Source organism: Mesoplodon densirostris, chromosome 7 (assembly GCF_025265405.1).
Source record: "Mesoplodon densirostris isolate mMesDen1 chromosome 7, mMesDen1 primary haplotype, whole genome shotgun sequence".
Lineage (NCBI taxonomy): Eukaryota > Metazoa > Chordata > Mammalia > Artiodactyla > Ziphiidae > Mesoplodon > Mesoplodon densirostris.
The window spans coordinates 125,110,110-125,134,090 of record NC_082667.1 but is presented as its reverse complement, the minus strand read 5'-3'; the positions used below and the strand labels follow the sequence as shown (position 1 = coordinate 125,134,090).

Here is a 23,981-nt window from a genome sequence, read left to right as displayed (position 1 = left end):
GCGGACTCGGGGCGCCTGCGCGAGGAGCCGGGACTACAACTCCCAGAGGCCCCCCGGGCGCGCGCCAAGACTAGAAAGCGCCGCGGGGACGCTGTGCAGCGCCCTGCGACGCGCGGGGAGGTGGGCTGGGTTAGCGCTTCGAAGGCATGCGGACCCGCGCCGGTAGCGGTGATTGAGAGAGAAGACCACCGGGGGCGCTCAGCGGCGGTCTGTGTTAGGCGGACATAAGGGCGTGGGTAACGCGGGAGGATTCCGCGGGCGCCCTGGGCGACGGCGGAACCCTCGCTCCTCGGCGCGCGGGGACGCCATGCCGCGAGCCCGGAAGAGGCCGGCGGGGGCCGCGAGGCCAGGTGAGCCGCCCCCGGCTGCTCAGCGCCGCTCACCTTCCGCCCCTGCGCGTGGGAAAAGGCCTGAGTGGGTCGTTTTGAGGTCCGGTGTCCCGAGCCGCCCACCAGGCTTATGCCCAGGGCCCCTCTGCTGCTTGCTCGTCCGAGCGGTAGCTGTTTGGAAAGCACGAAAAGTAGCTGGGTTACGGGCTGGCAGGCACTGAGGCCGGTCGCTTACAGTTCCCGGTCCCCGGGGAGCCAGACGAGGAAAGGAAAGGGTCACTGGGGCTGTGAGAGCAGAGAGGGGTTGGGGGGACGCCTTGAGAGGGAGGGGATTTGAGTCTAGCCGTAAAGAATGGGTAGGAACGCGGGATATCCCCGTTGTGTTCACAAGGATGAATGGCATTCTAAATGGAAGAGGAGCAGCAGCAAAGCAATGAACGACAGAGAAAGTGCTTCTTCGAGACTGGGAAGGGTTCCGAGTTGCCCACAACGCATTGTTAGTTAACAGCACACACGGTATTTACAGTGTGCCGATCAACTCCAGGGGGACCACCAGGACCCTAGGAAGGTTCCACGTGTTAGACGTCCATCTAACGTGGCATACGTAGGAGCTTGGACTTGGTTCAGAGGCTGCGTAGGGTGGTCGTTAAGTGGATTCAGATAGACCAGCGTGGCAGGCCCTGATGTATGATCTGGGACACATCTTACAGATGGACAGAACACCTCATAAATTGTGTAGACTGAGTTACAGTGAGGGTGGTAATACATAGGGCGTAGGGTAAGAATTTAACAGCTATTAGGTACTGGGCACGCACTCTGCTCCAGGCACATTTCCCTCACTCTGTAGGATAAAGTCCCGTCTTGACCATGTCTGCAGAGTCCAAAGTGGCTGTTTTATCCAGCTTTTCTTGGCACCTTCAAGGAGTAGAAAGGAGGCAGGCCACAGAGCATACTGAGCAAGAAGGAAGAAGTTGAAGTGACATAATAGCTAATATTATTGAGCATTTATGGTAATGCCAGACACTGCCTCAGCCCATTATTTGTATTATCTTATTTAGTCATCAAAGCAAGTCCGTGGAGTAGGTGCCTGGTTTCCTCGTTGGAGAGAACAGCCCCAGCAAAGGCAGAGGAGAGGGTGAGGAAAAGAAAACATTCACTGACTACTTAATAGATGCCACGGGAGGTATCCTTATCTCACTGAATGGGTGACCCAGAAGATGTCCCGTAAGGTAGGTGTTCTGGTCCCATTTCTATAGATGAGGAGCAAGGTCAACAATGAAGGTGCCACTGTTAGTAACTGACAGCTGTGGAATTTGAGTCCAGCTCAGACTCCAAAGCATGTGCTTTTCCTGCAACAGAACTTTCTCAACAAGCAAGAAAATTCTTTTTTTTTCTTCTCCTATTGCAGACAAGAAGGGGCCAGAAGGAAAACGTACCAAAACTGAGAACCCAGGGGAGGCATCAGCTAAGGTGGAGAACCCCAGCCTCCAGGAGACTTCAGCCTCTAAAGACTGTGGGAAGAATCTAAGCCGCTACTGGCTGATGAAGTCAGAGCCAGAAAGCCGACTGGAGAAAGGTGTAGATGTGAAGGTGAGGTCCCGCACCTGTCTCCAAAGTGCATGGGGGACACCACAGGGTCCCATCACCCACTTCTTACCTTCGAAGGGTAGGGAAAATGTGATAAGGAATAGAATCAGTAGGATTTATTGCCATCCACTATCTGTTTTGTGAACCTTCTACTTAGGGCAGGGGTTGGCAAACATTTTCTCTAAAGGGCCAGGTGGTGCTGTTGCAGCTCTGCTGGCATCACAGGAAAGTGGCCACAGACAGACAGTGTGGCTGAGTTCCAATAAAACTGTCAGCAAAATCAGGCATGGGCTAGATTTGGCCTGAAGGCTATAGTTTTCCAACCCCCGATCTAGGCAACATTCAGTCTTAGGTTGCCTTTCTCTTGCCACCTGCCATGCTCCTAGGTATCTCCCTGCCAACAGCTGGTACACAGGAGGCGAATGTAAATCAAATTTCATAGTAGCCTGGAGAAAATAAAATTAGAGATACTATAGAAGGAATATATAATATTTTAATAAATGAAATACAGATAATCAGCAATTACCAGATTAATTATCCACTCATCTTATCCTCTTAATTAGCAAGGCTAACAAGGTAACACAAAGCTAACTTCTACTTGTGCGGTATGAGTGGCTCTGTGAAGAGCTTCCCAGTAAGCTCATATGCCACTCCAGCTGGCAACACCCTATAGGGGAAGGAACTTGTCTGCTTCCATATATTCTTACCAGTTGGCCCAGGATTGTTTACTGAATGACCTTATTTCTTGCCTAGTTCAGCATTGAGGATCTCAAAGCAGAGCCCAAGCAGACAGCATGCTGGGATGGTGTTCGCAACTACCAGGTAAGCGGGTTAGAAAGGACCTCGAGACCCAGGGCGGGTAAAAGCCCGCTTCATTCTGACTTATTCAGTAGCAAAATCTCTTGGCCAAGGTGGTTTTTTCCCAGAACCCAAACCTGAAAATATATTAACAAATGCCTTGATTTCTTTGACTGCATGCAGTTTTCAAATGGCCTGTGTTCCAGCCAGTGTCCTGATACAACTCTGGGTAAAAGGCAAGAATTGAATTGGACTGCGGGGTGGGGGAGGAAGCTGCAAAAAACAAAATCTCATCTAATAAAAGCAGACTTGATTTCCGGGGGCTAGTGTTTTCTAGCCGGTGGGAGGATAGTTCTTGTTTCTTCTCTGCTGGAACAGGCCCGGAACTTCCTGAGAGCCATGAAGCTGGAGGAAGAAGCCTTCTTCTACCACAGCAACTGCAGAGAGCCAGGCATTGCGGGGCTTATGAAGGTCAGTTGTACAGGCTTAGGTCTGAGTCCATCTCCCTTCACGCAGGTTAGGGAGACAGCGTAGGTAGGTAACCCTCCTCCCCATCCCTGCCGTCTCAGGGACATGTGACAGGACTGCAGCAAGGCAGGCCTTCATTTCAGGCCCCGCTGGCACAGACCTCTCCATTTCTGCACCTTGGTCTTTCACTCAAAAACAGGCCTGATGGTAGCTCTTCCAGGCCAGGAGTTACCAGGATAGAATTAACTGCAGGTGGAGAAACAGTGGCACCAATAATAACCTTTAATGTTTGGTTTTAGAACGTACTTTTAAGATTTTTGTCAAAATAGGGTTGATTTCCTCTGCTTGCCTTAGACTGTGTATTACTTCCAGATATTTGAGCCCTCAGTGGCTCAACAGCGAGACAGATGGGGTAAGAATACGTAGGGTAGGGAATGACAGTTGGACTCGGACTAAAGCCTGGCCATGGAACTGACTAGACAGAAATGATTGGAGACTCGGCTTTAATTTCAGATCGTGAAGGAGGCATACCCAGACCACACACAGTTTGAGAAAAACAATCCCCATTATGATCCATCCAGCAAAGAAGACAACCCCAAATGGTCCATGGTAAAGATACTACTATTCTTCCTATTTCACAAAAGAGAAAGGATGGACAGAGAGGGAGGAAGAAGGTCTGGGGTATCTTTAGATCAGGGCACAGAGCCCCGCTCAGTCCGATGAGGTTACCCTGCCTTTGGAGAGAAGGACAAACGCTGGCAGCCAGGCCCATAGGACCTCCTGCAAGCAGCTAAAACACAGCAGGCAGAGTCCAGCTGGACATGCCTTTCTGTCCCATACGCTGTTGCCATGTAGGTGGACGTACAGTTTGTTCGGATGATGAAGCGTTTCATCCCACTGGCTGAGCTCAAAACCCACCACCAAGCGCACAAAGCCGCTGGCGGTCCCTTAAAAAACATGGCTCTCTTCACCCGCCAGAGACTCTCAGTCCAGCCCCTGACCCAAGGTAAGAACAGCCCTTGCCTTTTGATCACATGCCAGAGTGACCATGAATTCACATGTACTAGCTGGTGAACCCTGAGCACGGTGGTTAAGGTCTGAGTCTGTCTCCCCACCTGTAACTCCCAAGAGGGAGGAGCCCCCACGAGGGAGGAGCCCCCCCGAGCTGCCCAGGGCAGCCGTGCTGGGCACCTGTCGAAACGCCCCCGAGGGTTCCGAGTGAACGACTCCCTGTCTTGCGACTTGAGAAACGCCTGCCACGACTGCCCTGTTCAGGAGGAGACACAGACCTAATTCTTCCTCTTCTTCTTGCCCTTTTCGGCAGAGGAGTTTGATTTTATTTTGAGCCTGGAGGAAAAGGAACCAAGTTAATGGAGACACGGCTGCTGAAGTGGGCAGGATGTTGCCCCAAAGTCAGGCTTCCACAAGACAAGAGAAGTCATGGGGAACATGCTGGTTGTGTTTACCTGGGGTTGTGTGTAGACGTCGGGTTTGGGTCCTTTTTAATAAAACATGAATGTCTGAGTTGGAGGCGTTTCTTTTAAATCAGCATTGGGGGTAAAATACTCCACTGTACGTTTTTACATCCCCTCGGCCAGATGCAGGGCCCAGTCTGCTGACACCCACTAACATGGATTGTCTCTACACCAGCCTTCCTTACCCACCACTGAATTACCTGGTCCCAGAGTGGGTAAAACCAGCAGTTTCAGGACAAGTTGCCAAACTGGAGTAAAACCAGAATTCCTCTCAGCCATGTGCTTGTCTAAAACAGGCATTAATAAAGCGGGTGTCATTGTTCACCAGGGGCCAGACACTAGGAGGGCAGGTGTCGTGGGTCAGGGCGGGGCGTCTCCCCTTGTGTGCGGCAGGGCAGTAAGAAGACACCACAGAGTCTGGTGGACCGTGTGCAGGATTCCTCCAAGCCCAGGGGCTTGCTTTAATCAGGGAGACAGCTGAAACAGACTGCTTTGTTGAAAACAGCCATTGAAAAGACGCACGTTGAGAAACTTGTAAACACCGCAGCTGCCCAACCCCAGGCCGCACTTGGTTCAGTCCCTGTGCTCTGCCAGGGTCCCGGGGATGGGCCTCCCCTTCCCCGATGCACAAAGAGGCAGAGAATGGGGCAGGGGAAAGAACAGATGCTCCCGAGAGGACAGAAGCAAATTCTACCTCTAGTTCTCTCAGGAGACAGGCGTCAGGTGTCGGGAAGGTTGGGAAGTGAATCTGTGGTCGGCTGGAAGGCAGAGGGATCGGCGGGTACCTAGTAGTTAAGGGGTCAGCTGTCGTGGGAGGCGCCAGAGCCCCAGCTCACGCTCCGGAGAAGGCGAGGGACACAGGAGCTGCCTCTCCCACGCTTAGGCCCCCGACCCTGATAATCCAGGGGCAGTTGCACAGGTGGTCCTGTCCCCACGGGGACTGTCCTTCACACCTGAACCCGGGGTCCAGCCTGGGGGAACCAGCTTCCCTTGCTTGGTTCTTCTGCCCCCAGTCCACCTTGAGCGTCACCCCGAACGCCCTTCCCTCCCATCTCAGCTCTGATCCGTGAGCCCTGCCCAGTCCGGGGCCTACTGCTGCACCAATTTCCGAGGAAAAGACGGGTCCCCGTTTTCCACACTAACTGAAAGATGACACAAGAACCAAGCCCTCTGCTTCCCAAACGACAGAGAACTCAGACCACCAACTATTGCACCTGCTGGCCATGGGGGTCTGCTTGGTCTTTCTAGAAGGGAAGAGAGGCCAACAGGAGACAGGAAGGACATCCACACCCTTAACAGGACAGGCGAGGTGCAGGGCAACAGCGGGAGACCCTCTCTAGCATGACGAGAGCGTCCACATACACAGAACACCAATGGTCCTAAGCTCTGGTCAGCCGGCTGGTGGGGAGGATGGTGGCTCAGGAGGCCCTCCCCTTTCCTCCAGCTCGCAGGGTGAGCACAAAGCTGCTACGTGCCTGAGACCAAGCCCCAGTTCCCAGGAGTGCGATGGGCAGCAGGGAGCCAAGAGGGTCCACTCCCGGGAGGTGGAGAGAACGGGCCCTTCCCGGACCTCTTCTCGGGGGAAAGATGTCCTCGTTCAGGGGCCAGGGCTGAGGACCTCCAGCCCTCAGGGCTGCCCGCACTACGCACAGCCGTCGAGGTCCACCCAGTTGCCATCCACAGGTGACACAGATGTCTTTGTGCCCAGGGACATCAGCCAAAGGCCCTACCACAAGCTCCCGTTCCATACAGGACATGACTGACCAGAGTCCCTGGGAGGTGCCTGGTCCCACCGGTGAGAGAAGGGCCAGAGGAGGGTGGCTTGTGGAGGCTCCAAAGCACCACATCCGAGACTCCCAAGGAGGCAGCTTCCTGGTCTTGAACCCTCACCGCCAGTTAGAGCGGGGCGGGCACCACACTCTCTGCCACTCGCTAAGGGATGGGGGAGGGGAGTGTGAGACAGGACCGCCCGTGGGACGCCCCCACCCCCGGCCCCTAGCTCCTGTCCCGGGCGGCTCAGAGCCCGGCCATGCTGTGCTCCTGCGGCCCAGGCATCTCCCCGGGACGCCCCCTCTCCCTACGCTCCCATCAGCCACAGCGTCCCAGAGACACTCCCTCCCAACCCCAACCCCTTAGGTTCTTCAGGAAAAAGAATTTACATCAAGAACATGATTTGTTTTCAGGTTGCGAGTAGTGGGTCAGCTGAGCATCTTGCTGCCCCGGCCGCTGGTGCCTGGGGGCCTGGAGCCGGGGTGGGAGCCCAGCAGCTTCCTGGCCCCAGGCCTACTGTCTGCTGCTGCCGTCGGACAGCTGGCCGGGGGTCCGCGCCTCCCCCAGGGGGGCCGTGCCCTCGAAGCGCTGCGAGGCGATGGCTGCCTGGTGGGACATGCTCTTCCGAACGATGTCGCCCTTCCGCCACAGCACCACCTCCTGCAGGATGGGCGGGTCGGGGGGGGGCAGGCGACACGTGAGAGGGAGGCCTGGGGAGGGTCCCAGAGGCTCTGCCTTCTCCCGGGAATCTTAGGCAAAAGCCTCCGCTCGTATTTCACCGATGACAGCAGCCGTCCACACCTCTGGGCCCCGGGTGCCTGCTGACGGTGTGGCTGGGAGGGCAGAGCAGCCGCAGGGGCCGGGCCCGAGAAAGCAGACTCTGGGCGTCAACTGGGAACCCCCATCCTTGCTGTGGGGCTCGGGGTAAACTAAGTGGCACAGAGACTAACCAGCTCGCCCCCCATCCCCGTCCCGCCTGCTTGACCTGGGTGGGAACGGTGCCCTCTGATTCTGTCTGGGCAGCCGGGGCTCTGGGGGCGGCCGGCTCACCTGCTGCTTGAAGTAGCGCCGCTCCTCCTCGTCAATCAGCACCAGGTTGAGGTAGTAACGCACAGAGAACTTCTTGTTGATGTCCCGCATGGTGGGCGTGAGCTCGTAGCCCGCCAGGAAGAGGCGGATGGGGATGGACTCTCCTGCAAGGGCCGGGCGGGAGTCAGGGCGGGGGCAGGGGGGCCCCACCTTACACCACAGTGGAGGGGCCGCCTGAGGGGGGTTGGACACCCAAGCCAACGCTTCTGCCTTCGGGGAGGCGCCTGCCGCTGCCTGGTGAGTGTGAACAGCCCAAGAATGCTAGGTGAGCATCTTCTGACTCATTTAGTGTGTATAGTTGGGTTTAAGAGCCACTGTCAAACCCCAGCTAACCCACCATGTCACCCAGCAATTCTGATGCCACCTCCCTCCATCCCAATTAGCATAGCCCCCACCCCGTACGCCTCCCCCCTAGATGAGTTGGCAGGATGTGGTGGTCTGGAAAACAGAAAAGCTTCTCTCTGGACCCAGTTCTCTCCACTGACCCGAGGTATGACTCTGAGTAAGTCTGGTGCTTTCCGTGGACTTTCATTTTCTCATGGGGAAAATTATGATATCAGACTACATAATATTTTAGATCCCTTCCAGATCTAACACTGTGCCTCTCCTAAGGTAAGTGGAACAAAATCAGGGCAGAATTCTGCTTAGAAAGTCCAAACCTACAGTGCAGCCTAAAGCCAAACACGAACCCTGTTTCACTTCGCACTGTTCTGTGCTTCTCTCGGTGTCCTGTCAGTGCCACAGGGAGGGTGAGCTCAGCCCAGCTGCTCGGCTGGGGAAACATGGAACAAGCAGGCAGGATGGCTCAGCCCTGCCCCGAGGACCCCGCTGTGACGCCCGAGGGCCTGAGAAGGCTATGACACCCGTCCTTCCACGTGGAGCAGACTGGGAAAAAACTGAATGAACCTCAGCAGCACCAAGCACTGCTATGGGAAAACGCTTCATCATCAGCTGCTGCAGAGCCAACGCAGAACATACACGACTGCCCCTCCCAATAATCACACAGCTTCCCACCCGGCTCTCAGCTCCACTCGTCCCAGAGGTCACGCCGGCGCTGTGTGCAGCACTAGAAGTGTCGGTCAGGGTGTCTGTACTTGGTGAATGAATTCAGAGCGTGACTCGTTTTACCTGAGCTGGAACTAAGTAACAGAAATGAGGATTCTACTTTAATCTCTTGCCCCCCAGCAGCAAAGAAATTCAGAATGTCAACAGGAAAGTGTAAACAAGAGCGTTCGAACTGTATCTGCTAAACTGGTGCTTTTCAAACGTCTTTTGTTTTTTTAACAGACATAACTCTTGAGATTTAAACTCCAGTAGAAGCTCAGTCTATAAACGAGGTCCACATGGACGTCTGCTGGGTGAAGGTGAGCAGGGCCTGAGCTCCACACCCCCGGCCTCCTTTTCCTCCTTCTCGGGACCCACAGTGCACACAGTTAGAGATTAAGAAATTACAGGCTACCAGGCCACCTAACTTTGACAGGATGATCCCTGAAGCCCCTCCAACACTGGGGCCGGGCCGAGGCCATGGGGCCGGAGCTCACCTCTCACGGGAGCGCCGTCCATGATCTCGTACTTGGCAATGGTGTCGTTCTCGTGGTACACGTTGGGGCCCGTGCCTGTCGTTTCCCGCTTGATGATGTCTATCTCCATGTGCTTGATCTTGATCCTCACCAGCAGGAAGTAGATCTTCCCCACAATGACATCTTTCAAGTGGTACCTGCGGAGAGGAAGGTGAGAGGTGCGGCCCCCACACGTGACAGGCCTCCTGGTTCCAGGAGAGGGTGCTGCCCCCCAAGCTGCCCCGCAGGGCGAGTCCCAACGACCTTCTACACTTGAACCTGCGTCACTTCCCCTCTGCTGTCCTGCCTGCACCTCAGAGCGCGGTTCCGTCACCCTCTGCTCAGCGCGTTAACGAGTGCATGTGTTTTAGAGACTCTGGCGTGAGGGGCTGACCCGCAAGTGCGGGGACCAGGTCCCGGCTCTTCCTCCCGCTTCCAGGAACTGGGCCTTCCCAGCCGGCAGCAGGGCTGCTCTGTACCAGGTGTGGCCGCAGAAAGCAAACCTTCAACCTGAAGCTCAGGACGGGGGACCTGAGGATTCGAGCTCCCGGATCACAGGGGAGGAGCCCTAGGGAGTGCAAAGAAGACAGATGACGTGGTGGGATCCGAGGAGGGGCAGACGCGGGTGTGGACCCAGGTTCCCAATCTGCAGGCCTGGGGTGTCCCCACCACTTCACGCCACCTTTCTGCCTCCAGCCTGCCTGGGGAGATGGCGGACGCAGAAGGACTGAGGAGAGCAGAACTCTGCTGCTTGCAGCGCGTTAGAAGTAGTGCTCAGAGCACAGATTCTCTGGGCATTCAAATGTCTAAAGATCGAACGTTCCTTTGTTCTAAATGAAATCTTACACACAAGAAACACAAAGGAGCCGCGCGTGGCGCCCGGGACCCGCTCCTCCTTCACGGCACCCTTCCACTGACCTGACCAAACCCCTCATTTTTCAGATGCGAAACCCCAAGTACAGAAGTCTTAGTACCTGCTAACCTGAGCCCAAGTCCTTAGTGGCAGAACGGGACGCTGTCCTAAGCTCCAGGCTCTTCCTGTCTGTTCAGACGGCCTGGCACTCACAGGGCACCCGGCTCTGCAAGGGCAGGACCCGGTCCAGCCCGTCCAGTCTGTGACACACCTGTCTCACGCTCACCTTGGTCTTGACTGCACTGCTGGCTGCGGCTGCTTGAGCGCCTTCGAGGTGGCACCCCCTTCACTAGGAGGCTGGGGCGCTGGTGGGCAGGCATTTTGGGGGGCTCTGTCCCAGGAAGGCCCGTGAGCCCCGAGACCATGAGGAGGAAGCGCAGGGGCCTGCTCCAGACTTGCCCTGCCTGTCCTGTAGGGGCCCATCGGGGCCACGCTCAGCACCAGGCCAGGCGGCTGCGGGAAACGGCCTTCCCTCCCCCTGTCCTGGGAAGCACGTGTGTTCCCAGCCCTTCAGGGGAGAGCCGCCGCTCAGGCCTCCACCCTCCGAGCCTCTGGAGGCCAGCGGGTCTGAGGTGAGGCCTCCCCACGGGGAGAACCCTCATTAGAGACTCGCGGGGGGAGGGTTAGTTCTCTGTGAATAGAAGACACGTTTACTTTTGCATATTTGATTTCGAACATTTTCAGGAATGTATCATATTAAAAAGAAAGCTGCTTGCAGTACATTTTTGAACTGTCAGTAAGTTTTGTGATTTACAAGCGCTTACGTATTTGGATGTTGTAATAGCAGGCACAGTTTAAAACATATATGGCCAGTTAAAATGAAATTACTTAAAGACCTTTATAAAAAGGCATCAGATATTCTTTGTTACAATTCATTTTAATTCAAGGAGGAAGCAGTCAACTTGGCTTTCCTCACTTTGGTTTCTAAAGACTCACTGTATACAGGATACAAATGATAATAGAATGGTATTCTGAGGTTAATCTCATCAGTAGAAGGAAACAGATGTACCTAGAATCCAAAACAAATACTTTAAAGTTAGTGTCGCGTGACTTTGAAAGACCTCCTAGGATGTTTAACTGAAGTTTGCCCTCTTAAGTTAGTACAGTTCAGCTGCAGTGAGATGCAGCTCTTTCCTAGCCCGCGACCTCGGCCGGCCTGCGCACACATCCACCGCGTTATCTCTGTGGCCGCCCCGGCAGGTCACCACCAACCAGCCGGGCCCGACACTCACTTGGATTTGTTGTACTCGAACTCGATGTGCAGACAGTCCTCGATCCCAACCTCCATCTTGATGGAGGAGTTCAGCTCCGGGTACGTGCTCAGCGTGTGGACCACGATGTCCATCTCCTTGACAACATCGTTGAGGCGGCGGCTGATGGTGGCGCGAAGGAAATACCTGAGGGACGCAGACGCGCGGTGAAGGACCGCTCCCAGCCTCCAGAGCCCACTCCGCAGAGGACCCCTGGTAGAGGTCACCCCCTAGGGCTCTGGCCGCTCTGAGAATTCACCGCCGGGCACCCCCTTCCCAGGAAAATGCACTTAGACACAAAATCCTGCAATTACAATTCCAGGGAGATCAAAGGCCTTTCCCCAACCCTCCTCTGAGCCTGAGCTCCAAGGTAAGAGGTGACACCTCTCTCTGCACCTCAACAGCAGCCTCACTGCCACCTGCCAGGCACTGTGTACAGCTTCCACTTCTTCAACTAACTCCCGGCTCTATGGGCACAGGGATCGTATACTCTTATGTCTGCATGCCGTTTATTTAACAATATTCGATCAAAGAGCATTTTTCAAGTCCCTCACAGTTAAACAACAGGAATAAGATAATGGAGAAATCAGGTCAGCGATGCATCGCGCACGTTTATTGCCGGGCCTAGGACGGATAAGATGGAGTCTCACGGGGACTCATCGTCCCCTGGGGGAGACGGGCAAATCAACAGAAAAATTAGAACACATGGAAAGTGTCCATTCAGAGGCAGGAATCAAGTGCTGTGGGGAGAGAGGGGCACCTTCAGGAGGAGCAGGCCTTAGAACTAAAGCAGCAGAGGTGGGAGAGCCCCAGGCCTGAACAAGGATGGTCTCCACCTGAGCCTAGGGTCCTGGGACACGTTGGAAAGAGGGAGAGACACAGCGCTGAAGGGCAGTGAGCCACGCCTGACCGCCAGCCAGCCCTTCAGTGTGGCGCCCCCCACACCCCTCGTCCTCTTGACTTAACTCTGTGCGGCCCTCTAACAAAGCTGGGATGGTAGGCCTTGGTGGGGACCTTGGTGGCCCTCCTCTGCGGCCCCACCACCCCCCGGCCACCCTCTCCTTCCTGCTCCCTCCACGCAGCCCCAGACGTGGCTCCAGCCTGCCCTACAGCTCAGGCCCTCAAGCCCCCACGCCCTTTGGAGTGGGGCCTGGCAGCAGTGTAGAAGGGAAGGCTCCACGAAGCTTCCAGCTGCTCGAGCACCTCTCCTGCGCCAGCAGTCTGGAGGCGCAGGGGACTCACCCCGGGGCGCATCTGCCACATGATTGCTCTGGAGAGGGACACGGGGAATCTATATTTTTTAAAGCCCCCCACCCCCCCCCAGTGATTCTAACACAGGACCCGTGGTAGAGAACTACGGTCTGGCATCTTGATGCTTCAACTTCCCAACTTTCTCAACACATCCAATTTCTCTCCAGCTAAAGCTTCTTCCTGAGTTTATAAAAGGTCCCAAAGCCATCAATCCCCAGGACACGCCCCAGGGCCCACACTCTACCTTTCCTCAGAGACAGCTGTCCGGGGGTCCTGTTCTAACCCTGCAGCTTCGTCCCCAGCCCCTATGCCTCGCCCCAGCTTCCGTCTCTACCACCCAACAGGAGCTGCCCTCCCAAAGGGAGCACAGGGCTCCCAGCTGCCACGTCCAGGGGCTTTTTTTTTTGGCATCAGCTCTGCATTACAGTGTAAAATACTCCCTCCTCCTTCAAGCATCACCCCGCTCCTCCTCCATCCCCAAGAGGCCCAGTAGGGTCCCCAAGAGTCCCAGTAGGTCCCAGGCTCTCCTCTCCCAGAGCTCCCCTCCTGGAAAAACCTATCAGTCACCACCTCTGAGCAGGTGATTTCCGACAGTGCATTCCTCCGTCCTGAGCAACAGGCTTGCATTTCCAATCGTCTGTTCTGCCAGTGCTTCAAACTCCTCCCTGGAACTGGATGAATCGCCTCACCTACAGGTCATCTCCTCCTCCTGATGGCCCTATGTCTGCATCTCCACTCAATGGTCAATTCTGCTGGCGTCTATTAAATTCCTTGTTTTCTGCTTGTTCCCATGGTGTCCACTAAAGGAAAACTCAGGACCTCACACAAGCCTTCCCACAGCCTTGACCCAACACTCCACCCACCCATCAAATACGACATAGTGACTTCAATCTTCTAACAGAACCACCGCCCTGCCTAAAAACAAAGGAAAAGGAGTCCAAAATAATCTTTTCATGTTTCCCCTCTGCCTGTAATAAGACACAAGCCCTTAATCTGGAACTTACATCTTCCATTAACTAATGTTCCCGATTTTACCTCCTTTCTCAGCATGAATCCAAAAGTCTTTGTCTCATTTAGATAGTAACACTTTTCTTTCATTGTGATAAAATACAAAATACAGGGTGCAGAGCATGCACCCCAAAACATGCCACTCTGGCAAGAGGATTCTATTGAGCTGAAAGCAACAGAGAAACAGTGCACACAAGACAGACTCTGGGGCCCTCTCCACCAGAAAAGGCTGTGCATCCTGGGAGCTGCTGGGGTGCCGCCCACAGAGCGTTCCTCACCAAAGCGAGCCTCTCCCCGTGCTTCCCACAACTTGAGCCACAGGGCCCCTTCTCTGCCTCCTCACTTCTCTGTTAAGAGGCTGCATAAGCCCAAGTTCAACTGCCCCTCAGTCACCAGGCAGAGCTCAGGTGAGAGCACAACGCACACGGGAATGCACCTGCTTGCTTGCCTCTGGCCAATCCGTCTTCCATCCGTCCAATTTGCAGAGCCCCCGCCAATGAACCTGACATGGTGGAGGGAATCCTCCCCTCCAATATATATAACACAATGTACCGCTTTAACCATTTTTACGTGCACAGTTCAGGGGCATTAAGTACACTCACGGTGTTGGGCAGCGGTCACCACTGTCCATCTCCACGTCTTCACCTCCCCCAACTGAAACTGTGCCCCATCAACCACTAACTCCCCAGCCCCTGGCAACCACCGTTCTACTTTCTACCTCTGATTCTGACTGTCTAACTGCTTAAAAAAGTGGCATCAGTATTTGTCTCTTTGTATCTGGCTTATGTCAATGTTCTCAAGGCTCATCCATGCCGTAGCAGGTGTCGGGATCTCCCCCCTTTTCAGGGCTGAATACTGTTCCACTGTGTGGATACACGTGTTCTTCATCCACTCATCTACTCATAGACACTTGGGTTGTATCCACTTTTCGGCTATTGTGAATAATGCTGCTACAAATGTGAGTATACATAAATCTGTTTTGAGTCCTTGCTTTCACTTCTTTGGGATTTATACACAGAAGTGGAGTTGATGAATCATATGGTAATTCTATTTTGAAGAAGTGGCGTACTGTTTTCAACCCCTTTCTTTCTGACATAAGAACATGTATGAGAAGTCCACTGCAAAACATCAAATTAAATAGCAATAGGCCCCAAGCCCAGCTTCAGTGACGACTAGATACTCCTCGCTGTTGCTGCCTCCCGAGTGCAGTCACGCGACGCGGCGGAAGTGGGGCAGCGCCAGCGTGTAGACCTCTCTGCACAGGCTGGAGAGGAGAGCCTGCAGCCCCTCTTCTGACAGGCGAGGGGAGAGCCTGCGGTAGCCCACACCATGCCTCGTACAGGCCTCCGGTGACACCCAAGACCTGGAGCCAGGCATCCAGAGTGACATCACATACCCCGGAGGCCCTGGAATCAGTCCCCACCTGCAGAGTTTCCAGGACTGGAACAGGGAAAACAATCCCACGTACTTAAAAGCTGTGTATTAATGTTTTAAAACTTGTCCTACTGTGTTACGTTTTACTCCCTCATTGTCTCACAATATGGAGAGGACGGGTCTAGGATTAGCATCCGAATCTATGACCTGCTTCTCAAGTGACAGAGCTCAGGACCCTGCCACCATCTCGTGCAGAGCTGGATGAGGATCAGTGGCCCTGAGGCCCAGCCAGGGGTGTGTGAAAGCCGAGTGTCCAACTTTCGGGAACTTTCAGAATCGGCTGTTAATCACAACATTTAAAATTAAATTATAGACACCTGCAATCAAATGAGTTATGTTAAGAACAAAGGTAATATCCTAGCTATTCTGGTGTGTCACGGTCCTCTCTGCTCCTGGGCCGGGGGGGGGGGGTGACATCTGGTGTCTGTGCAGCAGCGTGCTGTCGAGGGGCAGGTGCATACCTCTCAACTCTGCACTCAGGGGCGCTGGGTCAGTGCCTCGAAAGTGGCCACGGTGGGGATACTGACACTCTAGAAACGGACACACAAGCCAGGAACACTCCTCCTGGAGGGAGGGCCACTGCACACACACACCCCCCGCAGCACACCTTCCCTACAGCCACAAAGAGCCTCAGAAACGGGACGGCGTCAGGGCCCGTCCACACGGGGCACCCTGGGGGCGCCACTTACCGCAGCTTCACATTCTGCCCAGTGTAGGACTCATAGGGCTTCTCCACGTGGGTGAACTCAAAGTCGAAGGCCTGCGACTGGGTGACCTCTCCGGGCCGGGCCAGGTCCTTCACCAGGGACACGAACTCGTGGTGGTTCCCGCGGTCGTAGTAGAGTTCTGCAGGGAGAGCATCGGCCGGCTCTACCAGACCCTGAGCCACGCGCCCGGCGAGGGGGCTCCCAGCTGCAGGAGCCTCCGCCAACACAGAGCCTCCAGTCTGCCTTATGGCTCCCTCGCTTCCTGCCCTGCCCCTGCGCTGCAGCCCAGAACCCGGGGCGCCCTCTCCCGCCCCTTCCAAACACCCTGCGTAGAGACCTCGTCCCTGGAGCACAGCCAGAACCCGACACACTCCTGCTCCAGGGCACCGGGCAGCACCCGTGAGGGACACACCAGGGGGACTGCGATCGAAATGCCACATCTCCTTAAACACATTTAAAACTACTTCTAACTTTGGAAAGCATATTCATAGTTATTCAGTCACATCATCCTCATAACCACCTTGTGAGATAGGTAGGACGGCCCTATCACCCATTTAACTGACAAGGAAACTGAGGCACAGTGGGGTCGGTGACTGGCGTAGGGTCCCAGGTCTCCCGCTGGACTGCATCTACTTCTAGGATCTGGCAAAATGGGGGTAGCAACATGACGCACTCCAGGTGTTGTGAGCACGGGACGAGGTGATGCAGGTAAAGGACTCGGAGTGGTACTTAAGACAGGGCAAATGCTCCAGAAGTATTAGCTGCCTCTACCCTTCAGAGAGGAGCCTATGTGGCCGACGGGACAGAGGGGCTGTAATGACGCCCCACGTCTAAGCTCAGGGTCCCCAGACTTCTGTGAACATCAGAATCACCGGGGGCTGTGTTAACACACAGACGGCTGGGCCCAACCCCTAGTGTTTTTGATTCCGGGGGTCTGGGGTGGGGCCTGAGAATGAACACTGTTAACAGACTCCCAGAGATGCTTCCTGCTGGTCCAGGGACCACAGTCTGAAGAGCACTGCTCTTCTCCCATCCTCCCCTGGAAACAGTTCTGCTGTTTATTATGAGTCATGCCACCTATTTGTCCTAGATGATATATGCCTGTTTGTACTCTGCTGTGTGTTAACTTTTGCTCCAGGCGTGGTCGTTAGAGATAAGACCTATGTCCCCAGCTTCCTGGCACCCCTAGTCCCCGGCTGTGCAGCAGGGACACTTAATACCGACTGTGACCCTGCGTGGCCACGTTATAGTCAAGGGACCACCCGTGGGCGCCCTGCAGCAGGACAGGCAGCAGGCAGTGTACTCTCGTCGCTTCTGCCGTTGGCTGCCTGGGGAGAGACAGGGCCACAGGGAGGCGTGCCTGGGACAACCGCCCGCCAGGCCTGGCCTGCCTCTCTGCAGCACAGTGCACCAGCTCTCTCAGAGCATCCGGGGCTAGGGCAGACCCCAGACAGCAAAGGTCTGAGCGCCCCAGGATCAAAGCCTTCTTGGGCTCAAGAAACCAGAGTCTTGCCTCCCAGAGCCGACACAGTGTCCAGGCCTGCCGTGGGGACGCTCGGGAGGGGAACGCGGTTCCAGGGGTGCTTTCGGCCTTGCTGCCCTGGCCGCTGGCCCTGACAGCGCCACCCCCGGAGCCTCTTCTCCCCGGGCAGCGAGGCATCGGAAAGCACAGTGGGCTCTGTCCTAAGGTGTGTCCAGCTCGAGAAGGGAACAGTAGTGCGGTCAGGCACCAGCCAGTGCCGCTGCTTCTGTATGCACACCCAGTGCACCCTGTGAGCACAGTTTGTGCTGATTTCCTACATAGTTACGCCTGGATCCACCTTACGTTACAAGCAATCCACCTTCTCTTCCAAACACCAAGTGGAATCAGCAGCAGGCAGCGCTCTGGGTAGGGAGTGATGACCCACAAAGCTGCCAAAGGGTGAGGGCAGTTCAAACCTTCCGGGCAGGGGGTGCTGGGGAAAGGTGAACAGCCATCCCTCGTTTTGAAATCCAACAACTGTGCCCCCAACCAAGGTAAGGAAGTGCAGTGACCAGGTAGGAACAGAGCCAGTGGCCAGCCTGTGACAAGGGCCCGTCCACTCACTCTTGCTGGTCCTTTGCTACTGGAGTCTCTGTTGATGGGCACTGACTCCTTAACTGGGGAAAGTGGTGCCTCCGTTCCCAAGCACTGGATTCTGCCATAGTTTCAGGGGACAGAAGCAGGCGGAACAAAGCCCCAATGTCTGTGAACTTTAAGTGGGAAATCCCGGGGTCAAGAGAAAGATGGGAAGAGAAGGATGGAAAAACACACAACTGTGCTCACACAGCCTCAGAGGCAACATGAGAAACCAACCAGAAAAGGATCCACAGTGTTCACAGAGCACTGAGACCGCTGGCACCAGGGGTCCCAGCAGAGAAGCCTGGCTGGGCTGGGACCCCCGGGGGGACAGGGCCTTCCTGCTGGCGGCACGTCCTCCCAGGGCTTCCCCGCCTCCCCCCAAACATCATGAAAGAGTGGCCAGTGCGTAGTCTGAGTGGGGCTTGACTGGGCTTTTTAATGTACACTTTATAAGCCATTTGCAAGGCTTCTGGAAACATTGTGGGGCAAAGGGGCAGAAATAGCAGCTGTACTTCACTATGTGCCAGAAAGTTTGGTTTCCTCTTGCATAAATTAAAACAGAAAACCCAAGACTGTTCTAGCAGGAGGTCTGCCCTAAAGAGACTGTCAACTGCCTCTTTCTTCCCAAGCTACCCCGAGTTCTCCCCAACCTCCAAAGCCCACAGGGACCAGCCATTTCAAGCCAGAAGGAGGAACTGACCGGTTCTTTCTTAAGGTAACTTCCCCGTCTCAGTCCAACAGGAGGAAATGACTTCTGTAGTCAGGATGTTTTCACCATGAAACTTGCCACCAGTGGCTGAGGAGTGAACTCGCCACTCTGGAAGGAAATTGGGCCAGCTCTGGCCATGGGGTCATCCCGTGAAAGGCGCCCTGAGACTCGCTGCTGGGCTAGGCTTCATGCTGGTCTTTGAAGAAACCTAAGCCAACCAGGGCAAAAAGACCTCTTTCAAACAGCCTGCTCTTCATCCTGATTTTCCCAGCTGCTGTCTGCTGACTGGCAACCTGGTCAAGATTCACGCTCGCCACGTCCACTTGGACCTCCTGGGCCTGGTAGACCTGCAGGAGCAGTAATGTTTCTGGGCCGCCCGTGCCCAGCCAGCCGCCTTTCTGCTCCAAGCCCTGCAGCAGACTATTAGTAGGTGAGAATCAGTGCGCCTCTCACTTGGCACTCATGGCTTAATGAATTAAAATACAGAAGGCCTCCAGAGTCTTTAACCAGCACAGGCTCGACTGGGGCTGATGAGTTTAGATTCACCCAGTGGCACTATTTTTAAAAACTTAAAAAAAAAAAATCCAGAAGTTCTCTCTCTGGCTTTGGAGTGCAGGGGTACATTCAGGTCCTCCCTCCTCTGCAAGTGTGACTGTCTAATTACCTTTAGCTTATTTAACCCCATCAGTCCCCAAGGTGGCCCGACACCCTCCACAAGTGTTCTCCCAACGATTCCACCTAAAAAATGGTCTCTCCAACTTCTAATTACAGAACTTCCCTCAATACTCCTTACGTGCCACACTGTGTTCTTCTAAAAACATGGGCCATCGAGTGACATGGGGGTGCCCTCACCACACATTTGCGGGCGTTGTTGAAACACAGACCAAGCCACTGGGAAGTGCACAGTAGACGCAGGAAGAATCCCAACATGGCTCAAAAACTTGAGGAGGAGGACAGACAAATGCACACAACGGGTGGATGAATCAGGGGCAACAGCTGAGCTGTCGGTGCAGCACTGAACGGGGGCCCGACAACTCTTATCTCCTTATGTTAAGGGAGGAATCACAAGCCCTCTAGAATAACGGTGGAAGAAGGGCTTCGGTTGGACAGGGGAGGCCAGGGAAGGCTTTCTGACGGGTGTCATGCCTGCTGGGCTTTAAGAATGAGTGAGAGCTTGGGTGGAAGGCCATTCTTTGCAGAAGGATGTTCATATACAAAGGGAAGAGGCCAAGACCCCTCTAGAAGGAACATGATACTTTGAGGAAAGCACACGTGGCAGGAGCGAAGGGTCGCAGAGACTCGGCTGGAGAAAGGCAGAGGCAGCTCGGGAAAGAGCTGGATGACTTCTCCCCTTCAACCAGCAGGGAGCCAACAAGAAGAATTTTAAGCAGGTGACTGACCATGTCAGCACTGACGTTTAGAAAGTTCACTCTTACAAAAGATGAACTGCAAGAAAAGGCAAACAAAGGCAGGAAGGCCAGTCAGGCTGCTACACACAGAAGCATCAAAGTTAGCAGCACCAAGAGCGGAGAGGAAGCACAGACTTGAGATACCCTAGAGAGCCGCTGGAGAGGACCCAAACCAAGATGCCAGTTGGACGCGTAGGAGGGGGAGGGAGGGGCCTCGAGGACTCCCGGATTTCTGAGGCTGAATGGACCCAGGTGACAGGTCAGAGTGGAGAAAACAGGAGAAGCAGCAGGGCTGGGGCTGGAGCAGGAAGAGAAAAAGGTTTCTGGTTTGGATGTGTCTTTGAGGGACCTGAGATGTATCCAGCGGGAGACTCGAGCAGACAGAAACCCAAGCGTGGAACTCAGAGGAGAGTTCAGGTGAGGACAAAGGATTAGGAGTCATCGGAGCCTAAGAGGACACTGCAATGATGGATGCGGATGAGGTTGCCAGAGTAGTTGACAGTGTGAGAAGGGCCAGCAGACAGAAGGGCCCCCCTTCCGGCCCACCTCCCAAACCAAGACCGAGACAGGAGCTTTTCTGAGCAGGGGCTGGGCCGCTGTGAGGAATGGGGTCTGAAGAGGACCGAGGCAACGATCACCAGACAGCTGTCTCTGCCTGGACTCTGGGGAGACCCTTCCACAGGTTTTCCCTCGGGCGAGCGCGCCTGCTGGGAGAACACACCGGGCAGGAAGTGCAGGGAGGCTGGTCTGGAGTGAACAGTCCCGTGGACTGTTGGCAGAGGAATCAGGGCTGACGTTTTAAAGGTCCAGCCCCTGGAAACTTCTGGATGGATCCAGCTTAACAGGGATTATGAGTATTTGCGATGAGTGCCAAACCCTGCACTTCACGTACGTTCATGACCTCTAGTCCTCACGAGACCCTTGCGAAGTCTGTACCTTATAAACGGAGCCTTATCTAACCTAAGTAACCCTCTGCTTGACCCTCAATCACGCACCAGGCTGTCCTTCTACAGAAGGCACAGCAGGACACATACACTTTCATCAGCAGGAAAAAGAAATTAATCATAAGGATAGGAAGGTTAATTACATAAACCACTTCATTTTCAAGCTATGGAACTCTTCCCAGGAAGCAGGGAAGGAAGGAAAGAAAGAAGGAAAAAAGAAGCAAATCCAAGAGACTATGGTTTGTAAGAAGAAAAGTTCTGAGTTAAACCAACGAGGAAGATGTCCAGAGCACAATGACATCGCCGTTCTTACCCCCGTCCAGCAGTAGGACCATCCTGTGTGTCATCTGTACAGCCAGACCTTAGAGCCCGACTGAAGTCCCACCCACTTCATGCAGCATCAAGAAAGCAACGAAGGAGAAAACCACACGACCACAACCACGGGGAACTTACTCACCAGCCTCGCTCCAGTGCACTGAGGTCAGTTCATAGAGCCTCTCAGGTACAGGAGACAAATACACCACACTCCGCACAAAGCCTGGTCCCTACACATCTCAACAAGGTGATTCTGTTATTATCCTTGCCTTACAGGTGAGAAAGCTGAGGCCCAGAGAGGGATACAGCTTCCCCAAAGCCAAGGGTGGACTCAGCCCAGAGTGCTCAGGGGCCCAGGAAGAGTTATCAATGGAAGCAACAAAAGGTTCTGAGAAATCTGAGCAGGGCTGCTGTCCTGGGATGCCAGGAGACAGACAAGAAGCCAGGCACTGCAGGGACGGCGCCTTGTCAACTCCCTTTCATTCAGACTGCAGGGAGGCCTTGCCAGTGTCCCCCTGAACAGCTCATTTCACAACTGCTTGGGCACAGGGGGGCAGGGGACGCTCTGGTTACCTTTCATGTATTGGCGAGGTGTCACCCCCTGGAATGATGGTACAGACACTGGCTAGACATGCTTGTCTGCACTCGCATTGCAGAGCCAAAGAACCCAGCAATAACCTTAAAGCTATAACGTAAAAATACTAATTCTAAGTAGGCAAGGACTTCTCCACTTCTTACATCTTACACCTAGCACAGAATGCTGTGGGTTCATCCTGTCTACCCAGTGGCTCTTTGCTAGGAGTGAGTGTACCTCACACGGATATAAGACATTTCTGTGGTTCTGGTATCTGGCGGGTAGAGGCCGAGGACGCTGTTAAACACTCACCCACAACAAAGAATGATCAGGCCCACAATGTCGATGGCACTGCTGTTGAGAAACCCTATCCAAGCCGGAAGCGAGAGAGCAGAGGGTCTGAAACTCCCTCTTCAGCTCCCTTTCAGGCCACTAGGATTCTGGGTTTAAAGTAATAACAAACAGGTTCCGATAGGATCAGCCAGCCTTCAACCTGATTTCCTTTTCTCAAACACCAGAAGCCAATACTCTAGGCTGAGCACTGGGCTGCAGAGGCAGGCCGCACGGCCTTTTCCCAGGGCCCCAGTACTTCCTGCCTCTGCAAAAGGGGAGCAAGATTCTGTGCGGGGCTCTCAGGGAATGACAGTGAGTATTCAATGAGCTTTCGCAGGAAATCCCCCCCCACACACACACAGGGCCAGATGTGCAGTGCCTGGTATGGGGTATGAATTCTCTGCCAGAGGTCTTTTCAGGCCACATGGGTACTTACTGTGAATCTACTCCTGAACGAATGACAATGACAATTTATTTCAGAAGCACCTGCGAGTTTTAATAAACAGAGAGTCCAAAGAGAAATGGAAACAACCCCGTGCTGACTGGCAGCTCTCAGATCTTCGGTACTGCTACTGCCTTTTATTGTCTAGCTGTAATTGCTAACACTCATGTTGGAAGTGTTAGAGCCTTGAGAAATTGTGACCACCTAATTTGGGTCTTAGGAGCATCATTTCTTTAAGATTAGTCTGCTGAAGGCTAGGGTCTAATCAAGAAGTCTTACGGACGCCGGCTGGGTGGACAGAGGGCTGACGCTGGAGCCCGCGGGGCTGCTTTCTCAAACAGCTCCCGGTGAAGGTGGGATGTGAGAGGCGGGCGGGACACAGGTACTAGAAAGGGGTGGACTGGCCGCGGGACTCGGTGGCCACGACCTGCGGGCGGGCCCAGCAGCACCGAAGGCCGGGCAGGAACAAGGAGCCCCGACCGCGGGTGGGCAACAAGGCTGCGCGGCCTGGGGCGGCGGAAAGGGGATACGGAGTCGAAGTAATGGGGGCGGGGGTTAGGAAGCAAGGGTTAGGGAGCAGGGTCAAAGGTCGGGGGTCATGTCAGGGACCAGGGGTTAGTGAGCGGGAGTGGGGGGGGGTGGTCAGAGGCGAGGTCAGGGGTCAAGGGTCAGGGGTCGGGGGCTGGGGGCACGGTCGGGGTCAGGGGCAGGGATGAGGGTCGGGGTCAGGGTTGGGGGTGGAGGACAGGGTCGGGGACCGGGGCACGGGGGCGGGACCGGGTGGAGTGGATCCCGCACTCACCAATCTGCCCGATGAACTCGACCTTGATGCCCTGGTGCTCCAGCCGCTTGTTGGGGTTCTTGAGCGCCAGGCTCACCTTCCCGGACACTGTCTCCCCGTCGTAGAAGAGGAAGTACTTGTCTTTCTTCCCATCCTCCGTCTTGTGCTCGGCCCGCTTCCTGCTGTCCGCATCGTTCAGCAGGATGTCCACATCCACGCTCTGCCCGAAGCCGAAGAAGCTCATGTCCCCGCCGGGCCGGCCGGGCCTGGGAAGGCCGGAGGGCTGGACGCGGCGCCGACGCCCGCGCTCGCCGGGCCGGCGCGGTTCCGGGGGCAGCGCAGAGCAGGCGCGAGGCACCCGCCCGCCGGTGCTTGCGGCGCCGACCAGCCAGCCAGCCGCCCGGCCCGGGAGCAGCGCCCGCCGCTTCCGCCGCTCAGCCGGACGCGCCGGACTCGCCGCGCGCATGCGCACGCCCCCGCCTCTCCTGCTCGGCCGCCGAGCCTCCGGCGGAGTGCGCGCTGCGCATGCGCACCGGGAGAGGGCCTCCCGGCTTTCCCGCAGTTGACATGGCGACCAGGACTTCCTTCCGGAGCTCCGGCCAGTTGTCCCGTAAAATTCAGAACTAAAGATGTCCTTTCTGAATGCCTTGTTTTGCTTTTCCTTTATTTAGTTCGGTAAACGATAGGCCGCCACCCACACTTGAATGTGTACACCTTCGATGCTGTCTGATGGGT

General features: G+C 55.1%; 2 protein-coding genes across 4 annotated transcripts; one reads left to right on the top strand and one right to left on the bottom strand.

Moving 5' to 3' along the window:
- The first annotated feature begins 60 nt into the window (after positions 1-60).
- Positions 61-4,706, top strand: THYN1 (thymocyte nuclear protein 1). Of its 3 annotated transcripts, XM_060102842.1 has the most exons (7): positions 62-350; positions 1,738-1,919; positions 2,670-2,738; positions 3,093-3,185; positions 3,696-3,791; positions 4,038-4,188; positions 4,507-4,706. In XM_060102842.1, exons 1-7 carry the CDS (start codon positions 308-310, stop codon positions 4,551-4,553), a joined length of 681 nt encoding a protein of 226 aa, XP_059958825.1. In that variant the 5' UTR covers positions 62-307; the 3' UTR covers positions 4,554-4,706. The 3 variants fall into 3 exon arrangements, with proteins under 3 accessions (XP_059958824.1, XP_059958825.1, XP_059958826.1); XM_060102841.1 differs by lacking the exon at positions 4,507-4,706 and having other exon boundaries at positions 61-350; positions 4,038-4,271; XM_060102843.1 differs by lacking the exon at positions 4,038-4,188.
- VPS26B (VPS26 retromer complex component B) lies at positions 2,392-23,684 on the bottom strand. The gene is made up of 6 exons (XM_060102840.1): positions 23,268-23,684; positions 15,621-15,777; positions 11,221-11,385; positions 9,058-9,233; positions 7,478-7,620; positions 2,392-7,087 (listed from the first exon to the last, which is right to left on the bottom strand). The coding sequence occupies exons 1-6, from the start codon at positions 23,488-23,490 to the stop codon at positions 6,941-6,943; spliced, it is 1,011 nt and encodes a 336-aa protein (XP_059958823.1). The 5' UTR covers positions 23,491-23,684; the 3' UTR covers positions 2,392-6,940.
- Between the last annotated feature and the right edge of the window lie 297 nt (positions 23,685-23,981).

What these genes read in the sequence shown, in the direction of transcription:
- THYN1 (XM_060102841.1), top strand. Translation starts at nt 308, where the DNA reads ATGCCGCGAGCCCGGAAGAGGCCGGCGGGGGCCGCGAGGCCAG. An exon ending in ATGGTGTTCGCAACTACCAG is followed by an intron (nt 2,739 to 3,092) that starts GTAAGCGGGTTA and finishes CTGCTGGAACAG; the next exon opens with GCCCGGAACTTCCTGAGAGC. An exon ending in ACAACCCCAAATGGTCCATG is followed by an intron (nt 3,792 to 4,037) that starts GTAAAGATACTA and finishes GTTGCCATGTAG; the next exon opens with GTGGACGTACAGTTTGTTCG.
- VPS26B (XM_060102840.1), bottom strand. Translation starts at nt 23,490, where the DNA reads ATGAGCTTCTTCGGCTTCGGGCAGAGCGTGGATGTGGACATCCTGCTG. An exon ending in CGAGTTCATCGGGCAGATTG is followed by an intron (nt 15,778 to 23,267) that starts GTGAGTGCGGGA and finishes CTCTCCCTGCAG; the next exon opens with AACTCTACTACGACCGCGGG. An exon ending in GGGCAGAATGTGAAGCTGCG is followed by an intron (nt 11,386 to 15,620) that starts GTAAGTGGCGCC and finishes TGCGTCCCTCAG; the next exon opens with GTATTTCCTTCGCGCCACCA.